Here is a 22697-nt window from a genome sequence, read left to right as displayed (position 1 = left end):
TGATAGAATGCATCCTTGTATATACACAACCTTGTTGACATATGCAGTGTACATAGATTGATTTTGTAATGGTCTAATAGATCATTACAAATCGATTGACGTGCCAACTACAGACCGATCACAACCGCATTACAAACGCATTACAAACGCATAACAAACCCGAATTAAATCAGCACTCGCAAGTCCCCTTACACGATACAAATCCCGGACAAATCCCGGAGAAAAATGTTCACCCATGCCATTCATCGAGGTGGAAGTCGATGTCCATTGAGGAAAGATCCAAGATCCTCATCAATTCAACATCTCCCAATGCTCATCTTCCCTTACACCACACCTCGGACCCCTTTCCCACAGTACATCAGCTTCTGCCGGCTAGACCCGCTCGATCTTGGTGTCTCCCGGCTTCTCATCGAGCAGATCATCATCCTTTTCAATACTTCTTCCCGCCTCTGCTCTAGCGAGATCGGCTCGTCTTTGATCAGCGTCAATCAGACCGAAGAGAACGTCCATATCTTCGAGGGCTAGACCTTTTGTCTCAGGAAGGAAGAAAGCGGCAATGGTCGCGAAGATGTTGATAGACGCGAAGAAAAAGAACTGACAGATCGAGTCAGTGATGAATGTGCAAGAGCAAAGGTCAATTTACTACACCTGCATGCTTCAACGACAGTACAATGTTGGGAGTGAACCTCGAGACGATCAAATTCCATAGCCATTGAGTGGCACTCGCTGTCATCAGACTTTATGATCGAGTTCGGTTGTTGAAGATCTCCGCACAGTTCACCCCTGAGCGGTCACCTTAACCTATGTATCCAACCCTCATTCAACTTACATGGCACAGGCCCAACTGCGAAACAGTACGGAATGACGAATAGATAGATACATGCGGCCATACCGATGGATGCGCCAGAGGGTTTAGCGGCGTTTGCATCGGGAGCTGCAAATAATATCAGTGCTTCGTTGTGATCCCTTTTTTTCTCTTTTCAAAAGCGTAGACCCACGGTGGGTATTGAAGATGGCACCAATGATCCAGAGAAACAAGCTCATTAATCCAAGACCGATTGTCAGGGACCGTCTTCTACCAAATCGTTTGATACCGAAAAAAATAAAGATAGCTGTGGCATCAATCTACAACTATGTCACTCTTCGAACCTCGACTATTCAGCCTTGGCACACACCTTGACAATACCATAAATACCCGAAGCAAGTAAACTAGTGCTAGCTCCCTTGATTCCTATCGATTTGAATATGTCAGGCGCATAATAGTTTATAATTTATACTGTTCTGGCCTATGACATAGAAATGGAAATTAATTCCACCTCTGGACAACTTCGCATGAAATAGTGAAGAATCTGACACTAATCTGACCATTGCTGGAAGGTGAAGATGGCGAAAGCAATGAAGAATCGAATTCGATTTCCAGGTATGAACGCTTCTTTCCATGTACGACCACCTGTGACTGCCTCTTCTTCAGCGACAGAAGCGACGATCTCCTCGAATTCGGCTCTGGTTTCCTCGTCATCGATAGAGGTCTTTCAGGGCGAGCTCATCCTTGTGATGGGTCGCAAGCCAACGAGGGGATTCTATCTTAAAGGGCAAGACGCAAAGCATCAAACCGACGGGAACAAGCTGGAAACCAACCGGTATTCGCCATTGTGCTGAAGTAGGCTTCATGAATTGTACGCCGTAGGTGATCCAGTATGAAGCTACGATGACCTGGAACAGCCTGTTGTAGACGTCAGTCACATCTCAATGACTGTTGTTGTACACTCACCCAGTGATTCTTCCTCGAATGTGTTTGGGACTAAGCTCGGAGACGTAAGTGGGACAAACCATTGACATGGCTCCCACACCGAGCCCAACAGTAAGTCGACCACCGTAAATTGTAAAGCCGGTCAGCCTGCCACCAGCGGTCTATTTCGACACGAACGCGAACGTACACATTTTCAAGATTACCAGGAGAGGCGGTCATCAAACTTGCACCAAGCAGAAATGCGAAACAGTTGACGATGAGACATTTTTGACGACCGATACGATCGGTAAGAGGTGCAGCTAACAAAGCTCCAGCGAGACTAATCCCAAACATATCAACCTTTGAGTCTACAGCTGTTGAATAATGGTTATACTTACCATCCTCCTTGAAGAATTGACACGACATTTCCCTTTCGGTTTGCCAAAGCTTCAGCGTCGAGATCTAACATATCGAAATCTCTGAGGAAACTTGGAAGGACAATCAAACCACCCCCAAGACCCTGAGAAGGAGTGAGCTACAGTCGGTTGGCACAAGGATACTAAACTAACAGTGTCATATCCGAACATGAAAATGCCCATGAAGGCCGCTAGAGCGAGAACGTAAGCTCGAGAATGTTGCCATATAGAAGTCTGTTGTGGCATCTTGACGATCGGTACTTGTTAAGTGACTCTAGAGAGCGAAGTTGCCATTCACTCATGGTATTCTTGGGAAGCCACACCCTTTGCTATTTATATGTTAGACGGTCCACACTCGACTGCCTCAAAGTAGAGCGGGCCGACGATGCAATGAATGCCATCACGGATCGTGGAATGGAATGCATCGAGACTTTTGGAGACGTGCATCAAGTCTTGGAGACCCCTCGGGCCGTCCTATGAGGCGTATGATTGATGACCGTTGTCAGGAGAAAGACAGAACGTTTTGATGGTGGTGGTGAGGCCAGTAGAGCTTGGCAGCAACTCAAAAAGGCAAATTTAGACAAACCTTGCAACATTTTTACGGGCCGGCGAAACTTTGTCAGCTTTGCATGTTGATTGATATGCTGTGTGCGGCGGGGAGGGTGAGTGCCCGGTTGTTGATATGCACCCTAGTCTTGGTTGTCACAAGGTAAATGATGAACAGTGATCAACTCGTAGTTTTGGCAAAGCGCCAGCCGCTGCAATGCAGCGGAATGTGGCGACTCTTATCACGTCGTCGGGTTTTCTTGGCATCAAGTCAAGTTACGACTCCCGCTGGAGACCATTGACTTCTTGGCATGGGTGCCTGTTGCGGGCCGTGAATCCCAAACACAGATTACGATCGATGTAAGCTCCATGACCAACTGAGTTTGGTTGTTTATGGGACATCAAGAAGGGCATCTCCACTGGAACAAGACAATAATGAAGAAGTGGCACAATTTTCGTTTTACATACACTGGAGAGATATCGATAAGCGTAGCAGCGGCAAATTCTATATAGCTCGGTTATGGTATGGCTCGTTGGCGAAGGTGCATGATGAGGGCTGTGTCGATCGGGAGGGATCTCTCCGCTATCCTATGAAGCCAAATGTCCATCTCTGTCACGATGATCTAACTAAGACCTCAGTAGACGGCCTTAATCATATAGGAGACGGCCTAAATAGGCGAGCAGATGATAAGAGACGACGGAAGATATAATAATCTAACCGAAGTATAATAATAGACCAACGAGGTCGTTGAATGACCAACGAGATCGTTGGACTAACCCGGATATCGTTAAGACTTGTACGATATCCTAGCTAAAGAAACGAAGTACTCAGCTAGAGAGGTATGACTTCCAAGGGGACAATAGACGTTGTAGCCTTGAGGAGGTACTGAAGTGCAAAGTGACTCGTGATATCAAATAATAGTAAGACAAGACAACAATTGAGAATTCATGAGGGGAAACAGCATGAATACGAAATTAGAGAGGATATATATATCTAATTATCCTAAAAGTCCAATGTCCATTGTAGAAGTTGAATGAACGAAGTTGAATGATATCTACAATAAATCCTATCCTTCTCCTATATCCTACTATCTCCATGTTCTTCCAACGATATCGACCGATATCGTTGTCAATGACCGAAGTCGTTATCCGTTACGTAACTTGATATATCAATATACCTTGTCGTGGAGGCAGCCGACATGACAATCTCACTGCTGTCATTCACTGGACCTTCACTCCTTAAACCATTAGGTTCACGACAAGCGCGCTGCATTAAGCATGTCTATCATCTATCTCTGCATGCTAAAAAAAATCAAGAGGATCCTGTAGTTTAAAGATGTGTATCTGGAAATGCACGTGACTTTCAAATATTACTCTATTGAGCTGGGACGGGCCCATCTTTGACAACGGCGAGTGTCAGAGCCTTCTTCTGCTTCTTTTCAGCCTCTGTAACATATTGCTCAGATTCCTCGAGCGATACAGCATCCGTAAGACGGAGGTTTTCGAGTAGAAAGATGGAGGCGAGAAGACCGACGAACGAAATGACAGTTCCAACGATGACCATGGCTCGCTGTATGACCACATGTTAGCGGCTGCTACGACTTGGCTTCAGCTGAAAGAAAATCTACTCACTTGTGCATCATCTTGTGCACGCCCCACTCCGTCTCGTTGCCAAGTACCGACTGGCCATTTGGTCGCGTATGTCAGGGGATCACTATAAGCAGCCGCAGCGAGTGTAGCATTTCCTTGAAGGTATTCGGTAAGCTTGTTAGGGACAATGTTGGTCCACATAGCACCAGCGATAGCCGCGCCAACTGCCATGGCAACGTAGTAGATTGCAAGCCATCCTGCAGTAACAATAGCAAGGTGTTCATGAGGCGCAGCGGCTTGGAGAAGAGCTTGGATGGGGTAGGAAATGAAGCCGGTGGCAGCACCTGCACAATCAGACATATATCAGTCTCCCTGATCTGGTATGCCGGTGTTCGATCCCTCTACTCACCTCGTAAGACTTGGACTATAGCTAGTTCGCCTTGCGAGCTGTGACTAGTCCTGTATTTGAGCATTAGCCCGGTTGCCAGAGTCTCTAAAGCCATACCAAAGATGATGATGGGCTTGAGAACTCTGAATCTCCTTGCGATCAAAGCGCCCAAAACAGCTGTAACCCAACCACCAATGGATGGGAAGTTGGTAATTCGAGTGGCAGAGAGCTGAGACTGATTAGCGGCAACTTGCAGGTATGTATAGAGGTAGACGGCAACACATCGACCAGCGAGAGGATACAACAATGCGAGAAGACAGCAGCCGACCACAGTCTTCCGTTTCATCAAAGCGAATGGAACCAAAGGGATTGGGGCGAACCATCGTTCCCAAATGACGAAACCGATGGTGATGACGACACCGACAACGAGCTGGGCGATAGTATGTGCGTCACTCCACTTTCGGTATCGAGAGTTTGCTAAGGTCAAGGTGACGAGGAACAATCCGATACCGGCCACGAAGAGGACAAGACCGATGACATCGAGTTTCCAGAAGAATTCTTTGGCGTCGACCCAGAAACGCTCACTTAAAGGCATTCGAGCGGCTCTCTCCTTTTTGATCTCTTTGAGCTGTTCCCGAACCGCTCTTTCTGGTCGAGTGCCTCGCCACAACGTGATGATGATAGGGGCAATGATCGGTGGGATGAGGATACAAAACATGGCTATGGAAGGGCGTCAGATTGAGATACACAGGCACATGATGCTAAGCAGGCTCACCGATACCCCATCGCCACGAGGTATACTCGTTCCCATAACCCAGCATGGACTTCGCAACATCAGCACCCAGAATGGAATTGAAAACTTGAGGTACCGAGGGAGCGACGTGCCACCAATCTACGAAGGCCTGATCAGCATCATCCTCAGTTTCGACCCATATAGAGACTTACATCTGTTTCTCAGTGATGAGATATCGGAAATGACAATATTGTGCAGCATAAACAAGCCGGCGATACCCAAAGTGTGGATGGCACTACCAGCTGAAAACTGCACAATGCCTTTTGCGGAAGCCATGACAGCTTGTCCGACGGTGTAGAAGATCAGGCAGGCTACTTCTGCATATACACGACCAAAGTAATCGGCAAACTTGGCGATGGGAGTGGGCGCCATGGCGGAAAAAATCGACGTGACGACGGAGACAGAGGCTTGTAGAGAGTGCAATTTGAAACCTTTCGAGACTGCATAGTTGAGGTAGACGGTAGCGGTGCTTTGATCTATAGTAAGATCCCGTTGTTAGCCGAGTCGCCGAAAGGTCAACCAAGCTCAGGACTCACCCAAGCTCAAACTGTAAGATGCAAACATGAAGAAGGTATACAGGACGATTCGCCATCGGGTGTTCATCTTGCTTTGCAAGGCTTCCATCCCTATGACACCTTTAGACTTGCTACCAATGCTATGAGTTTCCTTCTTGGTGAATCCATCTTCAGCCTGAGAGCCATCTTTTTCGTCGTGGTGAGAATTCTTGTCCTCGTTCGCACGACCGTCAGAGGCATCGAGTGAAGAAGTCGACGGTCTAGCCCCGAGTGCGGGAACAACAGGCTGTTCAGTTGGGTGAGCTGACATTGTTGTGAGCTTCTTGAGAGAATGGGTGATTACAACAGTTGACCCGGGCGAAGAATCACGTTTATATATCTCTGTTATCTGATTTTTTGTTCTAAAATTTTTTCCATCCTTCTTTGTATCCAAATTTCATCCTTCGTTCCGAGAAAAACGTCGGCCGTAATCTGATAAGGTCCAGGGTCTTTCGACGAAGTGACCTTACTGTGCTGAGGAGCTCTGTCTGCTCCTTATTGTTTGCCTTATCTGATATGACTTGGAGAACTCGAAAGTATTCCTTTATGTGTGTAACACAGCTAGACACGATGGCTGCGTTTTGCCAAGGAAACGTTGTGTCCAGGACTCTTTTTCCCTTGAGTGGATCCCTGAAAGTCAGCTAATTTTTTGTTCTGAAGACTTTTTATGCTTTTTCTACGCAACCTTAAACGTCGGAGCGCCGACAATTCTTCGATTGCTTCTTCCGAAGTATTCCACTAGTACGATTGTGGCTTGCTACAAAGAGCGCTGTCGAAGTCCACCACGATACAAGTCATTTTCAGAGAAAAGAATGATTGGATTGCTTCCGTCGCTATACTAGCGTCGGCGCTTGACGCATCGGCCGAGGATAAATTACCAACTTGGGATTGTCATGGGCAGGCGACACCAACTTCAGGCGTGTCATCTTGGAAGCTTCCTCTTGATCTCTCGGAAGGCCGCTTCCCGGTAGTGGGCACTGTGTGATATCGGCGATAGGACGGCATTGCGCTTGAGAAGGATTTGCTTGAATCCTGAGATCTTACCAGGCTGGCTGGCTGAAGGGGATCTGCTAATGAATCTGGAGATAACAAGATCAAAAGCTGACACGACCCTTGCATACATATCAAAACTTGGAGGACTGGAGACAACGATGTTACGATGGCGATTGACTAGCACTAATTTGTTCAGAATCAAGGTATGGGCACACTGTCATACGTGGTATCGACACAACTGTGATGATTACGATTCGACACGAGTAAAAGGAAGACAGCTCGTCGTAAGATGGAGATAAAACACAAGCGGGCGAAAATTATGGAGTGCAAAGAACCAGCTCAGTTGGGAAGAAGGTTTGAACATCGATAACAAGCAGTTCAGCCGTAACTCATCAATGTGAATTTGAAGATGAGCTATTGGAGCTATTGCTACCTAGCGAGCTACCTTCGGATACACAAACCTAAAGGGAAGACTTATTTAGCGCCAACGGATTCGCATCAATCTATTGAAGGGTCGGCCGACTCACTATAGGGAAGGCACCTTGTTTCCCTAGTGGGCTTCCACCGTCATTAGCGCCAGCGATCACTTCTGCTGTTCCCCATGCATCGTCGAAGAGCCGGACTACTCGTAGTTTCATTCCAGGTTTGAGTTCGAGCTCGTCGGGTAGAGTTGCGGCATATCTGTAGACATCATGTATGGTGGGTCAGCCAGCTATGTATATGGTAAACTGTAAAAGATAGACTCGAGTCTTATTCAAGCTGATTGGCATCACACAGAACGAGAAAAAAAATTTCACCAGCTACACTGGGGACCCTTTTTGAAAGTGATGCAGGAGACCATGGCGTTGAACTCTAATGAAGAACTCACGGCCACAGCACACACACTTCCATACCAGGCTCTATCCAAATTTCACCCATCTGATTCTCGTCCTTCACTCTAGGTAATATCGTCCCTGTACTATTACGATTACCAGGTCCACTGGCAGCTGCGTCTCCACCTGCCACCACTGCTGCTCCAACAGCAGCGGCGGTTGTCAGTCCCTCAGTCGATTTCACATGAGTGCTAGGTGAATAGACAGTGTCTCCATCCGTGAGAGGAGCGCTTCCGTTCCCGCTGTCACTGCGCCTCGATAACAATCCTTTCTCAGAGGTGTTTTGAGGATGACCGTTTCTGTCCGAAGCGAAGAATCCAAAGACGCCTCCGTTATTTGCGTTTGAATTTGGTCTGGCTTGTGATGCTGCAAATGATGAGATCGAATCTCGCTGATTTGCCTTTGCATTTCGCTTCCTGCGAAGGCATAACAGCAGGAAAAGAAGGAATATGAGGAGCTATGGAGGAGTTCTAGGTGAGCGTCTAGTCGAGAAGGAGACACGGACAGGTGACAGGCAAGCAGTCTACGGATGGCTGTAGATTGTCGACTCACTAACAGACCACCTAGGACAGAACCAACGATGACTCCAGCCAATCTACCTCCAGTGAGTTTACTCGTGGTCCCAGCTGTATCATTGGCTGTCGTACCAGTTGGCGCACCAGTGTTGACTGCAGTATTGGTTGAAGTTATGCTATTCGTCTGACCAGTGATAGAGTAGCTGGGCGTGACTGTTGATGTACCGTCGACCCTAACGGGTAAGGTGAAGCCACAGACAGACATGTCGGTTGAGCCTGATACTCAAATGCAGGGTCAGCAGCGGCACGTCTTCCTGAATCGATGATCATTAGATATTGTTTGCGGCCTTTGTTGGGAAACACCCGGCATAATACCTCTCCTCCAGATTCTCGGCAGCATGACCAATAAATGCCAACTCACCCGAGTAACAGCAATCATCGGGAGTGTCTCCTTTACAGAAATCACACAACTGGCTGGTCGAAGTTCCAAAACCACAATTGGATTCGTTATCCTCTCCTCGAATACAAGTGTCAGTATTATTGGTGGCGTAAGTCGTCCAATTGGTGCAATCCACATAGTCCTTCATCAAGGTCGCATCTCTCGATCCGGATGTGAGATCAGTTCCGGGACAATAGGTAGTTGAGTTGACGATGGAATGCTCCGATGCTGAGAATTGGAGACAAGTCGACTGGCAGACCATCTTCATTGAGGTAGCTGCAGTGGATGAGTCTACAGAATCGGGAAAGTGGAGAAGTCAGCTTCAGCATCCGCCGACCGCACAGAGACATCGGCAATACGAAAAGACGCAAGAATGTACTGTAGCCGGAATCCAAGCACCCAGAGCAGGGTGAACGAATCGAGCTCAAAGATTTGAACTTGAATCACGGTGGAACAAGAACGTACTATACAGCTCCGTACAACCTAGACTCCATCTCTCGTTCACCCACTGTGAGCACAATACCGTTCTCTCCCATCTGATTACCGCATCGGTCGCATTGGAACAACCTAGTTGTTCGTTGCCAAATTTTGTGTTGGTGTATTGAAATGGGTTCGAGAAGTATGCCAGAGCTGCTGAATCAAAAGAAGCAACTGAGTCGACAGAGGCAAAGAATGGGAAAGCTAGAGATAGATTGGATGGGTTTATGTAGGCGTATTGGTCTGACAGGATAACAATAATGGGTCAGCCTGCTTTGATCACCCATGTGAATATGTAATGAGACGTTGGTCTACTCACATGCTGGACATACCACACTTCCCAGCAATCTCAAGCAATCCCCTTGTAGTTGCTGAGCATTACTTCCGGCCGATAAACCCAATAATCCGAGAAGCACCAGAATGAATGGTTCTAACATGGTTCTCCTCGGATGCTTAACGGACAAAGGTGAATAACCTGCTGTTCCTGATCGACGGAATGATTTTGGAGGATCGTTGATATTTCTGGTTTAAGGTGATTTTCTCTGTCTGTTTAAGAGTGACTCGTATAATGGGTGATAGTGGTGGTGTTTCCGATGGTCAGTGATGAGATGGTAGCTTGGGAGCCGGATTGGCGACAGCGTCTGCAATGCTGAGGATGATCTTCAAGTGGTATGATTTTTGTTTCCCCGCCAAGCAATTGTAAGCAAGTCCTGATCGATCGCTAATCCAGTGTGGTAGCAACGATGTTTCTCCTTAGACAAGGTATCCTGTTCGAATTCACAGATAATCCTCTGATAGCGGCGAAGACAGTATTGTATTTCTGATATTCCAATCAATCCTGCGCGCATTATATCATCCATCATTCGACATTGACTTTACATCTTGATGATGTCTTCAGAAGTGGATAGGTACAGCGTATGAAGAGGTCAGAGGAAAAAAAGGTACTCTGTCCATACCTTTAATCATACCGTACCTGCTTATGTCACCGAGTCTTCCTACCACCATGATTGTTCATGATCGGCATGCTTGAGGAAGTAGATATTCTTACTTTACAGTGAAAACGAGAACAGGGAGAAAGGCCAAAGGCAGTTCGAAAATGATTTGTGTCATGACTTCCTCTCGCTCACGTAAAATCCCCGTCCCGCTTTTCTTGCAATTGGTGCAATCATCCTGTCCTTGCTAGGATAAGTGGAGGAATGGAGAATGGGAATGAAAGAGTTTCAGGGTCAGACAGATAAATTAGGTTACCTTTGTACATGTACAAGAGTCGTCTTTGGCTTGGCCCAAGGAATGACCAAATGGACCGATGAGCAAAGTGGCGCAGCGAATTGGAGTAACTGGTGTATGTATAGCTGAGTAAGGGGAAGATAAACCGAATAGGCGGATCCACCTATCTCTGGTTGTATCATTGTCCAGTCTGTGCAGGATTATAATATCATCCACTCTGCTTATATAGCAGCTCTCATGGTACGTGATCATACATGTACGTCGATGGGAGATTACACAGGTGATCATATGTCAAATCCTATTGTTCACCGATAGCTCTCACCTCTATCTGACATTATGAAAGCATTGCTGCTTATTCGTTACCAAAACACCGTCCATCATCGACTCAAAGCCTCTTTCAGACCTTTCACAGCATCCAACTCTTCCACCTTGAGACCCCCATCACTCTGCTTGGCCAACAAGGGACATACGCTCATCTCCTTCCACCCCGACCAAAGCTTATCGACGCGCGAGACGACCGAGGGTGTGTCGACGATTAGAAGGAAGAGAGCATCATAACCACCGGCTGCAAGGGGTAAATAGATTAGCGAATGCCTTGTCATTGTCCAACCTCTCACGGTGACCGATGAAGATCGGTGGACCATGCGTTTGTGTGGAACAAAAGGCCGATACATGAGGGTGCAGAGAACAAAATCCAGAGAAAATTGAGTACGCTAAGGAATTACAAAGGACTCACCACCTGGCACACCACCTCCGATGACACCTTCCAATTCTGAGCAAGCATCCAATAATCTAGTTTGTTCAGGTGGCTCAATGGGTACACCAGAAAGCTCTGACATTTTACGCTGGAAATCTCTAATGATCTGGAAGGCGATTTGGTTAGCGAAATTTAGATGTGGATGATCAGAGTAGTGATTACGGAGTAGGGGCTATCCGCACAGGGTACGCTATCAATGGAGTGTGCAGCAGTGAAAAATGACTTACGAAGAGAGTCAACCTGATTTCATACAACAGAACCGCTGTGGGGTTTTCCTTGTGCTGTTCCAGAACACAAATATCAACTCTTATTCTACCACGCTTGACCTGATAGTCATATATGGGATCCAGAAGCCTTTTTGAGTAGGAAGAGAAGGATCGCAGACTCACATCTTCGATATGCCTCTCTGCCATCCAGCTAACGGTCTCTTCGTAATCACGTTCGCCTTCTCTAGCAACGAGCTCTGTCAACAATCTTTCTATCTGCCTATTCGCTCTATCCAGATCATCCCACAGCTTCTTCGCTACTTCTGGATTCTCTTTACGCCATGTCAACACCTTACCAACGAAAGAGGGAGTATCTGTACCAGCGTCCACGTCCGCCAAAATTAACCTTAAGCCCTTTGGTAATCTGAACGCAGTGGTGCTCTGATCCCATTGGGAAGGCTCCAACACAGGTAGAAGTGTAGATGATGATAACGTTATCGAGTCTAGTGGTCGATCCATTAACGGCGAGAGAACGGATGGAGAGAATCGTGTATATATATGAGTTCCAAACACAGCCGATGATACATCAAATCCAGATCCTACTTTTCCTTGTGCCAAACAATGTGCGAATTGAGCTAGGGAGTGGACGAGCTGAAGATCATGGTTGGAATCGGATTGAGGAGATGAAGACGGTAGCGTGACTATGTTGAGGTGTGATAGAAGAGATGCGACGAGGGATGTTACGAGTGCAGCGGATGATCCTAAACCTGTTTTATTGGTCTGCGGTATAGGTCGAGGTAAAGGGGTGAACGGTTGCAGCGATGATAAAGAATGTATCTGTGTTGGTAATGACAGTGCTGAGAGCTGTTGACAAAGGTCTAGTTAGCTCTTCAGCTATATGGGAAAACAGCTATGATATAGGATAACGTTCACTCACCTGTTCCCGTTGGGAATAGAAATCATTGTCGGCCAGTACTACAATATCCAAACCATCCGATTTACCATCATTGGTGATCCGCCTGAGCAGCTCATGCGCAGCATCTAGTCCTTTCGAGCTGGACTCGGTTGCTATTCTCTCGCAAGCTAAAGAGAGAGTCTGGAACAGTGCGATGGATATGAATTTGTTTTTACCGACTTCATCTTCATTGATTTGATTGATCACCAGTTTGTCAATCTGGATGCTGACCGAATATGTCCACGTCGACGACTCCTTGGGAAACTGTCCAGCTCTGACCGAAAGAATGACTTTGTTTAGAGATGTTGATTTAGGGAGTGAGGTTACGGTCGAATAAAAGCGTGACGAGGTTGCTACGACCATTCCCGAGTACTCCCTGTCCAACACGAGGTACCCACCTGCCAGGAGTACCTTGCCGGGTGATGATACTGTTGTCGTCTTGGATGTCGCCATGGGATATGTGCGACTATGGGCTGAGTTCTGTCAGATGTATAGGCCGAGAGATGATGGATGCATATATCTGAATTATATCTCATGGATGTTGGTGGTCGAATGAACCGTGCGCTGTTCTGCCACGTGGTGATGTGTGAATCTCTGTGTGGGTCTGTGTGGGTCTGTGCGGTGGATGTGGAGTCTCCGTAAAATCCGGATCTGATCTTGAGTGGGTGTCTTCTTATCTCTCTCGTCAATAAGCGACATCACAAAGACGACATGGACTGATAACAACCTTTGTTCTCACTCCATAACTCCACTCATCTTATCACTGCTACTCACAAGACTCTGCTTGCGACCTCTGTTCTACAGTAACACAACACATATATATCTTCCATCTGAGTATCTTCAACACCATGTCATCCCCTCGTGGGGGTGTACCCATCCCAGCTGTACCAGTCCCATCCCCACAAGATGACTCCACCCGGAAGAAGACCAACATGATGCAGAGCAGTCTCGAGTTGGTGTTCTCATGTGGGTATCTCAGTCATCATATGCTACTTATGGACAGTCCAGCTGAATGATGAACTTTCCGCTAGACCGTCGACACCAAGAGATGCGATATGGTGGATCGGCACCTTCCTTTATCGACTCCACCTCCTCTCGCTCTCACTCTTCCCCTACTGGACGTCTCGATGAATCATACCAGGATGATGACAGGGATGTGTCGCACAGGTGGGCCGACTTAGAAGCTGCTGTGACGCCCGCAGATGGACGTCGCTCCTCCGATGCATCGAACTTGATGGCGGAGGGGGATCCGGAGGTGGTATTTGAAGAAGAGCCTAATCCTAGTCAAGAGAGGAGAGTCTCCGAAGAACCTTCACTCTTTCACTCGGATCCACTACCTACCGCTAGAGGCACCAACACAAGTCCGGTGACATCCAATCAAGCCAGTCCAATCATTCGTCCAACAGCAAGCGGAAAAGGTTTGATTTCGATCAACATGTTCTCGCCAAGAACTACGCCTTCTCATCTCAGTACTTCTCTTGGAACCAAATCAAGTAGCAGTCAAACAGCCTTACGTAGCAGATCAGCTCATGAAAATCTCACCGAGGACGATGATACGGAAGAACCTTTAGACAGCACAGATGATGAATCGGACGCCTTGGTGAAGAGCAACCATCAGACTCAGTACGGTACCATGGGTGTCCATGGCGGAGATGCTGTATCTAGGACCAAAGTTAGGCGATTAAGATATCCCGAAGGACAGAGTACAGATGGACAAACAGTCAGTTGTTTTGGACAGTAATTTCGATTCCAGATGTATGACGATATAAGCAAATTCATATCGGCTGACTCGCATTGTCAAATAGCTGTTCAATGCCACTGCTGTGCTAGTAGGGATAGGTCTATTATCGATGCCTCTGGCTTTCGCATATGCCGGATGGATTGGAGGAACAGTGATGCTGTTGAGCTTTGGCTGGTTGACCTGTCACACGTAAGCTGCGTTTTGTATGGCCTGAGGATGTCGTTAGATCGCTGAACGTCATCGTATAGTGCCAAATTATTGGCAAGCCTTATACGATCGGATCCGACCCTGATGGGATACACCGATATCGGTGTGAGAGCTTTTGGAACTTGGGCTGGAGGTGGGATCCATATCTTGTGAGCTACAATGTATCCGGGTACCACGTTCTCACATAAGAGGTTCACTGACGATTGTACCCGATTAGATTTTGTCTCGAGCTCTTTGCCTTAGGGTGAGCTACAAAACGTCCAAATATTTGAATTCATACTTATTCCAACCTTCCAGTGTCGCTCTCGTTGTTCTGTTCGGTGATACGCTTAACGCCTTATATCCCGAGGTGTCTTCCAATTTCTGGAAGCTGATCGGGTTTTTCTTGTGGGTAATCATGCTTTTCTGGTGCCCATATCGTTAATCTCGTGTGTTTCGTTATAGGATACTCCCCACAGCACTATTACCCCTCCGTCTGCTATCACTGCCTTCCCTGCTGTCATCGATCTCTTCACTTCTCCTAGTTCTCGTCCTGCTTATCGACGGCTTCATCCGCTCCTCCGCCCCAGGATCCCTCCGCAGCCCAATGCCCACATCGCTATCACCAGAATGGGAGAACGCCAATTGGCTAGGTGGGATAGGTCTTGTGCTGGCTGGATTCGGGGGACATGCGGTTATGCCTAGTTTAGCAAGAGATATGAAGAATCCGGAACGATTCGACAATATCGTTAACAAAGCTTTTGTGAGTACATTTACCTGACATAATGACAAAATGAAGCCTAATGTTGGATCTAGGCAATCGCCACTGCTATCTCTTTCGTAGCGGGAGCAGCAGGATACCTTATGATCGGGCAAGATGTTTCGGATGAGGTGAGAAATTTTACTTATCTCCAATAATTCAGTCGCTCACTGCGCATGTTTCACCAGATAACGCGAGATTTGATGCAAGAGAAATATCAGTATCCCCATCTACTTAATGTGTTAGCTTTATGGATGATAGTCGTGAATCCTCTCACGAAGTTCGGTTTGAGCTCAAGGCCAGTAAGTGAAAACGATTAAGGAAAGCGAGGATGAGCTCGTTTCCGATAGCAACTGACTCGCGGACCCTCACATAGCTCAATATAACCATCGAAGGCATACTTGGTATATCGCCTGCTCATCTCGGCTTGGCTTCGAACGAATCGACTTTTTACCCATCCCAAATCGAGGATGTCGATCCATTGGACTCGGGATCGAAATCAGACCGCAATGAAAGAAGGTCGTCCCTCGAGCAACCTCGCAGAAACTCACATCGCCGAGCATCACGAGGGTTTGGTGAATCAGATTGGTCTTATAGGTCATTTGGACGACAACGTCCAGGTAGTGCAGGAAATATCATCAGACCGAATCAAGAGAGACGAAAAGCCACCTTGAGAGTGATATCCAGGACAGTCATCACTGCCTTGTGTGTTGCGACTGCCATTCTCCTTCCTGGTTTTGGAAAGGTGATGGCTTTCTTGGGTAGTTTTTCGGCTTTTGTCATTTGCATTATTCTTCCAGTGAGTGTCAGACTTTTGGACACTTTCTTCCCAGCTTCGTTGTTTCACATCCTATCCGATATGGGGACGCCTCGAGGTTGATAGTCGCTGATTGACGAGATGATTCCACATTTAGTTGCTCTTCCACCTGAAACTCGCTCCTCGACTGATTCCCAGCACCGAAAACTCCGCTTCCGGTAGACTACAGAAGTCTGGTCATTGGATCTTAGTGGGCGTATGTAGCTCGCTGATGATAGCTGGCACGGTGTGGGCATTCTTGCCTGGAAGTGGGCATGGAGGCTTAGAACCTTAGACATGATGCAGATATAGACTCAATGCCATGCTCACCATCTAAATTTGGTTGGTGCTAAAATAGAGATGACGGGCGAAAGGATCAAGCATCATTATTGATGAGATTGAGGAGGACAGTTTGTGTAAAACACATGTAATTTTATGGATCGATTGTAGCGAGAAGTTGTGAGATTGGTCGGTTCCACCCGTTTGTAGAAAAGTAGAAAAAGATGCGAATGTATCTCGTTATATAATTCCTGATTTGTCAGTGATAATGCTCCAAACTGATCTAAGAATCGACAAGGTAGCCGCTTTGTGCTCTATAGCATGGTCCTGCGATTTTCCTACGAGGCATCGTAGTCGCAAGTAGTACACATAGGACTGAAAGGTGAGGAGAAGAAGCACAAAACGCCCTGCCACCCAGTCACGTAAACAATCAACCACGTGTCACTTTTCATGCACAGTCCATCGATTTACGCGACGAGACATGAAAAGAGAGAGAGAGAGCACCTATCACGACATTGATATATCATATATCGCATACATCATTCACACTCAACAACAGCAAGAATGTCACCAGCAGTCTTCAAGCTATCACCAGGGGTACAGTCATATGACTGGGGCAAGAAGGGTTCCGCTTCTTTGGCGGCTCAGTTTGGAAAGACTTGCGTCGAGGGCTTTCAGATTGATGAGGACAAGACATATGCCGAGGTATGTGCCAATCACTCCTCAGACTAATCTAGATTTCAATGGAGTATTACAGAATATTTTCAAGTGACATGGGGACTGTGTATGTAACAAGATGAACCCTTGCTGACCATGGTACACTTCCAATAGCTATGGATGGGTACTCACCCCACTCTCCCCTCCAAGCTCACCTCCGACTCATCCCTGTTATCCGAACACATCAAATCAAACTCAGCACTAGTAGGAGACAAAGTCATCAACAAGTTCCAGGATTCGAAAGAAGGCAACCTACCTTTTATGTTCAAGGTGTTGAGTATTGGAACTGCTCTCAGTATCCAGGCTCATCCTGATAAGAAGCTGGCGAAGAGGTTGTTTGATGAGAGGCCAAATGTCTACAAGGGTGAGTGGATATATCACTGTACTCCATGACTCCTCTGAAAACATACATATATGTTCATACTCCTGGCTGTCCTGATTTCACCCTGCTGTCGATATGCACTCTCCTCATTCGACTAGACGCAGTGTGTGTTGACTTTGCTGACACTCAATACCCCTCCCCAGATCCCAACCACAAACCAGAAATGGCCATCGCTCTCACTCCATTCCTAGCATTCCTTAACTTCCTGCCACTACCCAATCTCCTGCTCAACCTGCTCGTCGTACCCGAACTTAAACCCATCATATCCTCTAAACTGATCGAGTCACTCGCATCTTCTGTTGGTTTACCTACCAATCCACCGTTCGACGTGTCGACATATCGACAAACACCTTGCTCGCCCACAGATGAGAACAAGCAGATCCTTAAACAGATCTTCGATGCTCTCATGTCTGCCGACACAGATACTGTAACCACCGCTGTACGTGCATTGATAGAACGATATAAGAAGGGCGAGAAGATTGAGGAAGCGGAAAAGAGCGTGGTGGACTTGGCTTTGATGTTGAATGACCAGTATCCTGACGATGTTGGAGTGTTATGTGTTTTCTTCCTGAATGTTGTGGAACTGAAGAAGGGGGAGGCGGCTTTCCTGGAAGCTAATTCTCCTCATGCTTACATCAAGGGAGGTGAGTAGATACTATCTCTTTCCCGCTTGTTCACCCGGTCACGACTAGCCCGCTTCCAGTGCTGTCAAGTACTACTTAATCTTTTCTCTTTTCTGCACACCTCTTTCCCCACTCTCATAGTGACGATTCTGACATATTTATACCACCTAGACATCATCGAATGTATGGCCACGTCCGACAACGTCGTTCGAGCAGGTCTCACACCGAAACTACGTGATGTACCCACTTTGGTCGAAATGTTGACCTACGAATCTGGACCAGGTGATCAACAATTACTTCAACCTACAACCTTTGGTTCTCAGGATCAAGCTACCAAACTGTATGATCCGCCGATCGAAGAATTCTCGGTGTTACGTGTAGAACTCCCTTCAGGAGGCAAGACCTCGCATAGAAAGATTGAAGGACCGTCCATCGCTGTTGTCACTCAGGGTAGTGGGTCGATCGTCAACGGTGATGACAAGGTAGAATTCGAAAGGGGTAATGTTATCTTTATTGGTGCGAATGAAGAAGTCACTTGGGAAGCTACAAAGGATTTAGAGGTTTTCAGAGCTTACGTAGAAGCGTAGATCAGATTACTATTTTTGTAGAGTAGAACACTGGGAGTATCATACGGACAATGGAGCCTGCTTATAGATTTTTACTACTATTATTTATCGATTTACTTTCTCATGATCATGTGAGATGTACATATCATTCGTACACTCTACCAGTGAGATCGAGCTATATCATGAAGCCTCCACAAGAGAATGAATGGTCATTCGTGAAAGTTGCAGAATTGTTGACAGTCTCGTTGACAAGATCTGTAATTATCATCTACACTCTCCAACGATTCTGTCTATGTTATACATTGATTGCAAAGGGCTACGACTGATAATCAAATACGAATCTAAGTCTCAGCCCTCATTGATTGCTGTTCGCTTGAGATTGACTAGACGCTGAGTGTCATACCATATATCAGTCATCGAAAGCAAATAGGATCTTGTGCGATTCCCAATGCTCACCTTGTAACACCTCAGCCAGCTGACTGGAAACAGCAACATAACCTTGACTCGTATTGACATGCTCATCAGGATCTAGTCCAGCTGCTTCTGCTCTTTGTCTGAGTCTTTCAATTTGACCGGCCGCATTCTCTAGACCCCCAGCCTGCGCGGTCAGGGATAGTGCGGTCTGGTGGGTGATACTGCCTTGTTGATTGGACATGTCCAGGTATAGCGGATAGGATACAGCTGATAAGGCGAAGGCGGGAGAAGCGATAAATCTCAGGAATCTCTGAGGGTACCTTATCCTCGATTATCACGGCATCAGACGATCACAAGAGCAACGAACGATACATCGGGAAGCTTTCGGAGACCTACCTGAAGTGAACGGATTTGAGAGGCTTGGGAATCACCTGCTTATTAGCGGAATCAATACCACGAGACCCGCTCTTTAAAGGTCATTATGATTTACTACAAACGTTTTTCATTACAGCATTAAGCGCCGACGAGGTATCCTCCACTCAGTTTTCCTTCCTCCACCTCCGCTCGATTGATAAGCCATGATCAAGATTGATAATCCACATGCTTATCAATATAACCTTCGAACAGAATGGAGGTTGGAGGAGATCTATCTCTGTTACGCGCATACTCATACAGCTGAGAGCTGAGCTGAAAGGGGTATAAAAGGTCTATGCAAGAAAATGACCACGAATTCCCGCTTGCCAACTTTAATTAACTTAATCAGACCTAATCGAGCTTGATCACAACCGATAATCCATGAGGTGTAAATCGACATGACAGTCATTCAAAGTCAGGACTCCGCTGGGTTATTCGAGCGATTCAGACTCGGCGCCATTTCCCTCAAACACAGAGTGGTCATGGCCCCGATGACGAGGCTTAGAGCAGGTAAAGATGATGGTATACCCAGCGAGTGGGCCGAGGAATATTACAGCTCTAGAGCTACTGGTGAGCTATCAGCCTGATTGCTGTATTGAAAAGACGTGACTGCAAGCTGACCTTGGCCGCATTCTTTGGGCTTCTTGATAGCTACTCGATCAATTCGTGAGTCTAGCAAAGCTCAATATGAGCTTGACACTGATATGACTCATCCACTGACATCAACTCTCACCCTTTCAGATCCAATCCGTCTCCAACCTGCGAAAAGACTCCTATGGTGGAAGTATCGACAACCGGATCAGATTCCCTATTGAAATCCTCAAATCGGTGACTTTGGTCATCCCACCTCAGAAGGTCGGTCTCAGGATATCCCCCTTTGGTACTTACCAAGGTATGAGAGAGCCTATAGGAGAAGAGTCCGGACCAATCAAGACGTTTTCTCGACTTCTCGAAAAGTTATACGAGGAGATTCCAGACTTTGGTTATATCCATGCTTTAGAACCTAGATCAACAGGTGATGGTGATCAATCGGATGACAAGTTGAATTTAAAAGACTCGATAGATCCTTTGCGACAGATAGTCCTAAAACATGGAAGTCAATTTATTGTCGCTGGTGGTTATACACCTGCTTCTGCTAAAGTACATGGGGAGAAGTATAATGAGTTGATCGCATTTGGAAGATCTTTCACCTGTGAGTGAGCCTCTGAGAAATGATACCTTAACCTGAGGCTGCAACATAGAAGAAAGCTTAAGCTTGAAAAAATGTTTCCTGTCGATAGCCAATCCTGATCTAGTCGAGAGAATCAAGAAAGAGCTGCCCCTCACCAAGTACGACAGATCGACGTTCTACACTCAAGGTAAAGAAGGCTATTTGGGGTGAGTATCGAGATGTCGACATTGGATAGACAACTCCAGAAATGCGTGCTAATCATCGCATATACCTCCCAGATGGTCGACATATCAGAAACAAGACGTTGCCGGTTCTGCAGTCGAAGCGAAAATCGATGTCGAAGCCAGTGCCATCGAAGTTGCTGCTTAAGTGTATCGACAAAACTGTCGTCAGAAATCATGGATCATAGACCTTGTAGAATGGTACAGGGAAGCAACATCTGTAAATCATCCGCGCACATCATGCATCACCTATGCACGCCAACTGTAGTAATCAATGGAAAACGAGAGGATCTCTGACAAGTGCTGCATGAGTCAATGTGAGCGACTCTTCGTTCGTTTGACCGATAGCCAAATAAGTCTTGTCGTGATATCGGTTAATATAAATTCAGATGTAAAGTCTCTAGGGGTTCGAGTGTAGGTCCCCTGACCCAATCCATTGACGATAAGTTATGATTCTATCTATTGTTCTACCAATCTCAATCATTGACACTCTGGCACCAAGTTCGGTCCCTGACCAGTTGTCAAGAATTCCTTTAGGTTTACCAATGCTGTCCTTTCCATCTTTCTTCTAGCATCTTGATTCTCAGTACCGACGTGAGGCAAGAGGGTGATGTGTTTCATGTCTTTCAATCGCTGATCCACTTCGGGTTCTTTGGTGAATACGTCTAAGCCGACTGATCCAAGCTGCAAAGCAGGCGTAGAGTATGTCAGCAGGTGAATCGGTATGGAAGAAAATCTTTTACCCCATCCCGAACGACTGTGCGTGCACATTGCAGCGGAGAGCCTCTCAACGATGCAAAGTGACGATCTTGAGATGTAGCGGGCGATCAAAGGTAGAGGGTACGACGTGTAACGGCGAAGGAAACGGAGAAGAGTGGTAGAGCGATATATGATAGAGCAAACTCACATGACCGTCCTGTAAAGCCTTGATCATCGCTTCCTCATCTATGACCGGACCTCTAGCAGTATTCACAATGATACTTCCTTTCTTCATCGTTCTAATCTCCTTTTCGCCCACAAATCCTCTGGTCTTCTCACTAAGCGGTATACTGACCATCAGCACATCCAATTGTCCGAGGAAGTCGTAGAGCTCGGAGACATATCTGACGTCGGGTGGTGCCAGAGAGTTAGGTCGTCGATTGTGGTAGAGTAGATTACAGCCGAATGGTCTAATGTAATTCGCCATCTTGAGTCCTATACCTCCCATACCCAGTATACCGACTGTCTTCCCACTGAGATCCCTTGCGCTTTCTTCTACACCAGGTGGGTTAAATCCACCAGCCCTCAGATTTGCTTCGCACCAGCTGAATCTACGCATCGTCGCTATGAGAAGGAATACGGCTGTGGTTGCGGTGGCTTCGTCGACTGCACCGGGAGTGTTAGATACTCCGATACCTTTGGAATAGTCAGCAGGTCCTGAATTGAAGTGATGAATATACTCACCTCTAGCTTTAGCAGCTTTCACTCCCACCGAATCATATCCTGCTCCCTTATGAGCGAACCACTTGCACGTAGATGGTAGAGCATTTATGAGCTCGTCATTTGACGGTCCCACGATCTTATCCGAGAGGTGTTCATGGTAAATCCCAACGATGTCGCTGTATCGTCCTCCGGGAGCACAATCTTTGAAGAACTCTTCACGGGATTGAGATTTCATAGGCTAGGAGATACGATCAGGACCGCCTACACTGACAGACATGGCTCAAGCTCACCACAAGCTCTGCAATACCTCCCAGAAGCTCTTCGGCATCCGGTCTTGCCCAGAACAACTCGCCTGGGGTGTTTCGATTAGCGATAAAGCTATCACGCGAGGTTCAGATTGACTCACCCATTAATAAGATCTTTTGGGCCATGCTGTACGATGATGTAGTTTTCTTCGGTTGACGGAATAGGGGCAACTGAGATGCTAGTTTACATGTCGAAATCATGATTGATGCCATATATATGAGATGAATGCTACGATGATCATC

General features: G+C 46.7%; 9 protein-coding genes across 9 annotated transcripts; 3 read left to right on the top strand and 6 right to left on the bottom strand.

Annotated features, from left to right (window-relative positions):
* Positions 1-372: 372 nt before the first annotated feature.
* Positions 373-2391, bottom strand: L199_001586 (uncharacterized protein; the record flags this gene model as incomplete). The annotated part of the gene is made up of 12 exons (XM_064887339.1): positions 373-594; positions 644-726; positions 775-783; positions 830-934; positions 999-1125; positions 1176-1231; positions 1445-1529; positions 1618-1723; positions 1772-1801; positions 1938-2069; positions 2128-2249; positions 2299-2391. The coding sequence occupies 12 exons, from the start codon at positions 2389-2391 to the stop codon at positions 373-375; spliced, it is 1170 nt and encodes a 389-aa protein (XP_064743411.1).
* A 1675-nt stretch (positions 2392-4066) lies between these two features.
* L199_001585 (uncharacterized protein) lies at positions 4067-6287 on the bottom strand (the record flags this gene model as incomplete). The annotated part of the gene is made up of 6 exons (XM_064887338.1): positions 4067-4261; positions 4324-4625; positions 4691-5389; positions 5445-5561; positions 5615-5938; positions 5999-6287. The coding sequence occupies 6 exons, from the start codon at positions 6285-6287 to the stop codon at positions 4067-4069; spliced, it is 1926 nt and encodes a 641-aa protein (XP_064743410.1).
* A 1114-nt stretch (positions 6288-7401) lies between these two features.
* L199_001584 (uncharacterized protein) lies at positions 7402-9749 on the bottom strand (the record flags this gene model as incomplete). Its single annotated transcript, XM_064887337.1, has 7 exons — positions 7402-7470; positions 7537-7690; positions 7878-8338; positions 8434-8672; positions 8818-9126; positions 9301-9555; positions 9632-9749. The coding sequence occupies 7 exons, from the start codon at positions 9747-9749 to the stop codon at positions 7402-7404; spliced, it is 1605 nt and encodes a 534-aa protein (XP_064743409.1).
* Positions 9750-10916: 1167 nt separating this feature from the next.
* L199_001583 (phosphomevalonate kinase) lies at positions 10917-12910 on the bottom strand (the record flags this gene model as incomplete). The annotated part of the gene is made up of 5 exons (XM_064887336.1): positions 10917-11104; positions 11276-11468; positions 11524-11577; positions 11686-12366; positions 12440-12910. The coding sequence occupies 5 exons, from the start codon at positions 12908-12910 to the stop codon at positions 10917-10919; spliced, it is 1587 nt and encodes a 528-aa protein (XP_064743408.1).
* Positions 12911-13305: 395 nt separating this feature from the next.
* Positions 13306-16235, top strand: L199_001582 (uncharacterized protein; the record flags this gene model as incomplete). Its single annotated transcript, XM_064887335.1, has 11 exons — positions 13306-13423; positions 13489-14177; positions 14263-14387; positions 14447-14554; positions 14623-14649; positions 14703-14792; positions 14850-15147; positions 15201-15275; positions 15333-15446; positions 15521-15943; positions 16059-16235. The coding sequence occupies 11 exons, from the start codon at positions 13306-13308 to the stop codon at positions 16233-16235; spliced, it is 2244 nt and encodes a 747-aa protein (XP_064743407.1).
* A 548-nt stretch (positions 16236-16783) lies between these two features.
* L199_001581 (mannose-6-phosphate isomerase) lies at positions 16784-18528 on the top strand (the record flags this gene model as incomplete). Its single annotated transcript, XM_064887334.1, has 4 exons — positions 16784-16924; positions 17051-17300; positions 17462-17962; positions 18113-18528. The coding sequence occupies 4 exons, from the start codon at positions 16784-16786 to the stop codon at positions 18526-18528; spliced, it is 1308 nt and encodes a 435-aa protein (XP_064743406.1).
* A 334-nt stretch (positions 18529-18862) lies between these two features.
* L199_001580 (uncharacterized protein) lies at positions 18863-19162 on the bottom strand (the record flags this gene model as incomplete). The annotated part of the gene is made up of 2 exons (XM_064887333.1): positions 18863-18897; positions 18964-19162. The coding sequence occupies 2 exons, from the start codon at positions 19160-19162 to the stop codon at positions 18863-18865; spliced, it is 234 nt and encodes a 77-aa protein (XP_064743405.1).
* Positions 19163-19733: 571 nt separating this feature from the next.
* On the top strand, positions 19734-20875 carry L199_001579 (uncharacterized protein; the record flags this gene model as incomplete). The annotated part of the gene is made up of 5 exons (XM_064887332.1): positions 19734-19905; positions 19987-20001; positions 20105-20527; positions 20616-20712; positions 20785-20875. The coding sequence occupies 5 exons, from the start codon at positions 19734-19736 to the stop codon at positions 20873-20875; spliced, it is 798 nt and encodes a 265-aa protein (XP_064743404.1).
* Positions 20876-21207: 332 nt separating this feature from the next.
* L199_001578 (uncharacterized protein) lies at positions 21208-22580 on the bottom strand (the record flags this gene model as incomplete). The annotated part of the gene is made up of 5 exons (XM_064887331.1): positions 21208-21411; positions 21635-22122; positions 22171-22387; positions 22440-22501; positions 22556-22580. The coding sequence occupies 5 exons, from the start codon at positions 22578-22580 to the stop codon at positions 21208-21210; spliced, it is 996 nt and encodes a 331-aa protein (XP_064743403.1).
* Between the last annotated feature and the right edge of the window lie 117 nt (positions 22581-22697).

The sequence above is a fragment of the Kwoniella botswanensis genome, chromosome 1 (assembly GCF_036426115.1).
Source record: "Kwoniella botswanensis chromosome 1, complete sequence".
NCBI classification, from domain to species: Eukaryota; Fungi; Basidiomycota; class Tremellomycetes; order Tremellales; family Cryptococcaceae; genus Kwoniella; species Kwoniella botswanensis.
Note: the sequence above shows the minus strand (reverse complement) of the source record. Positions and strands in the feature narration are given on the sequence as shown.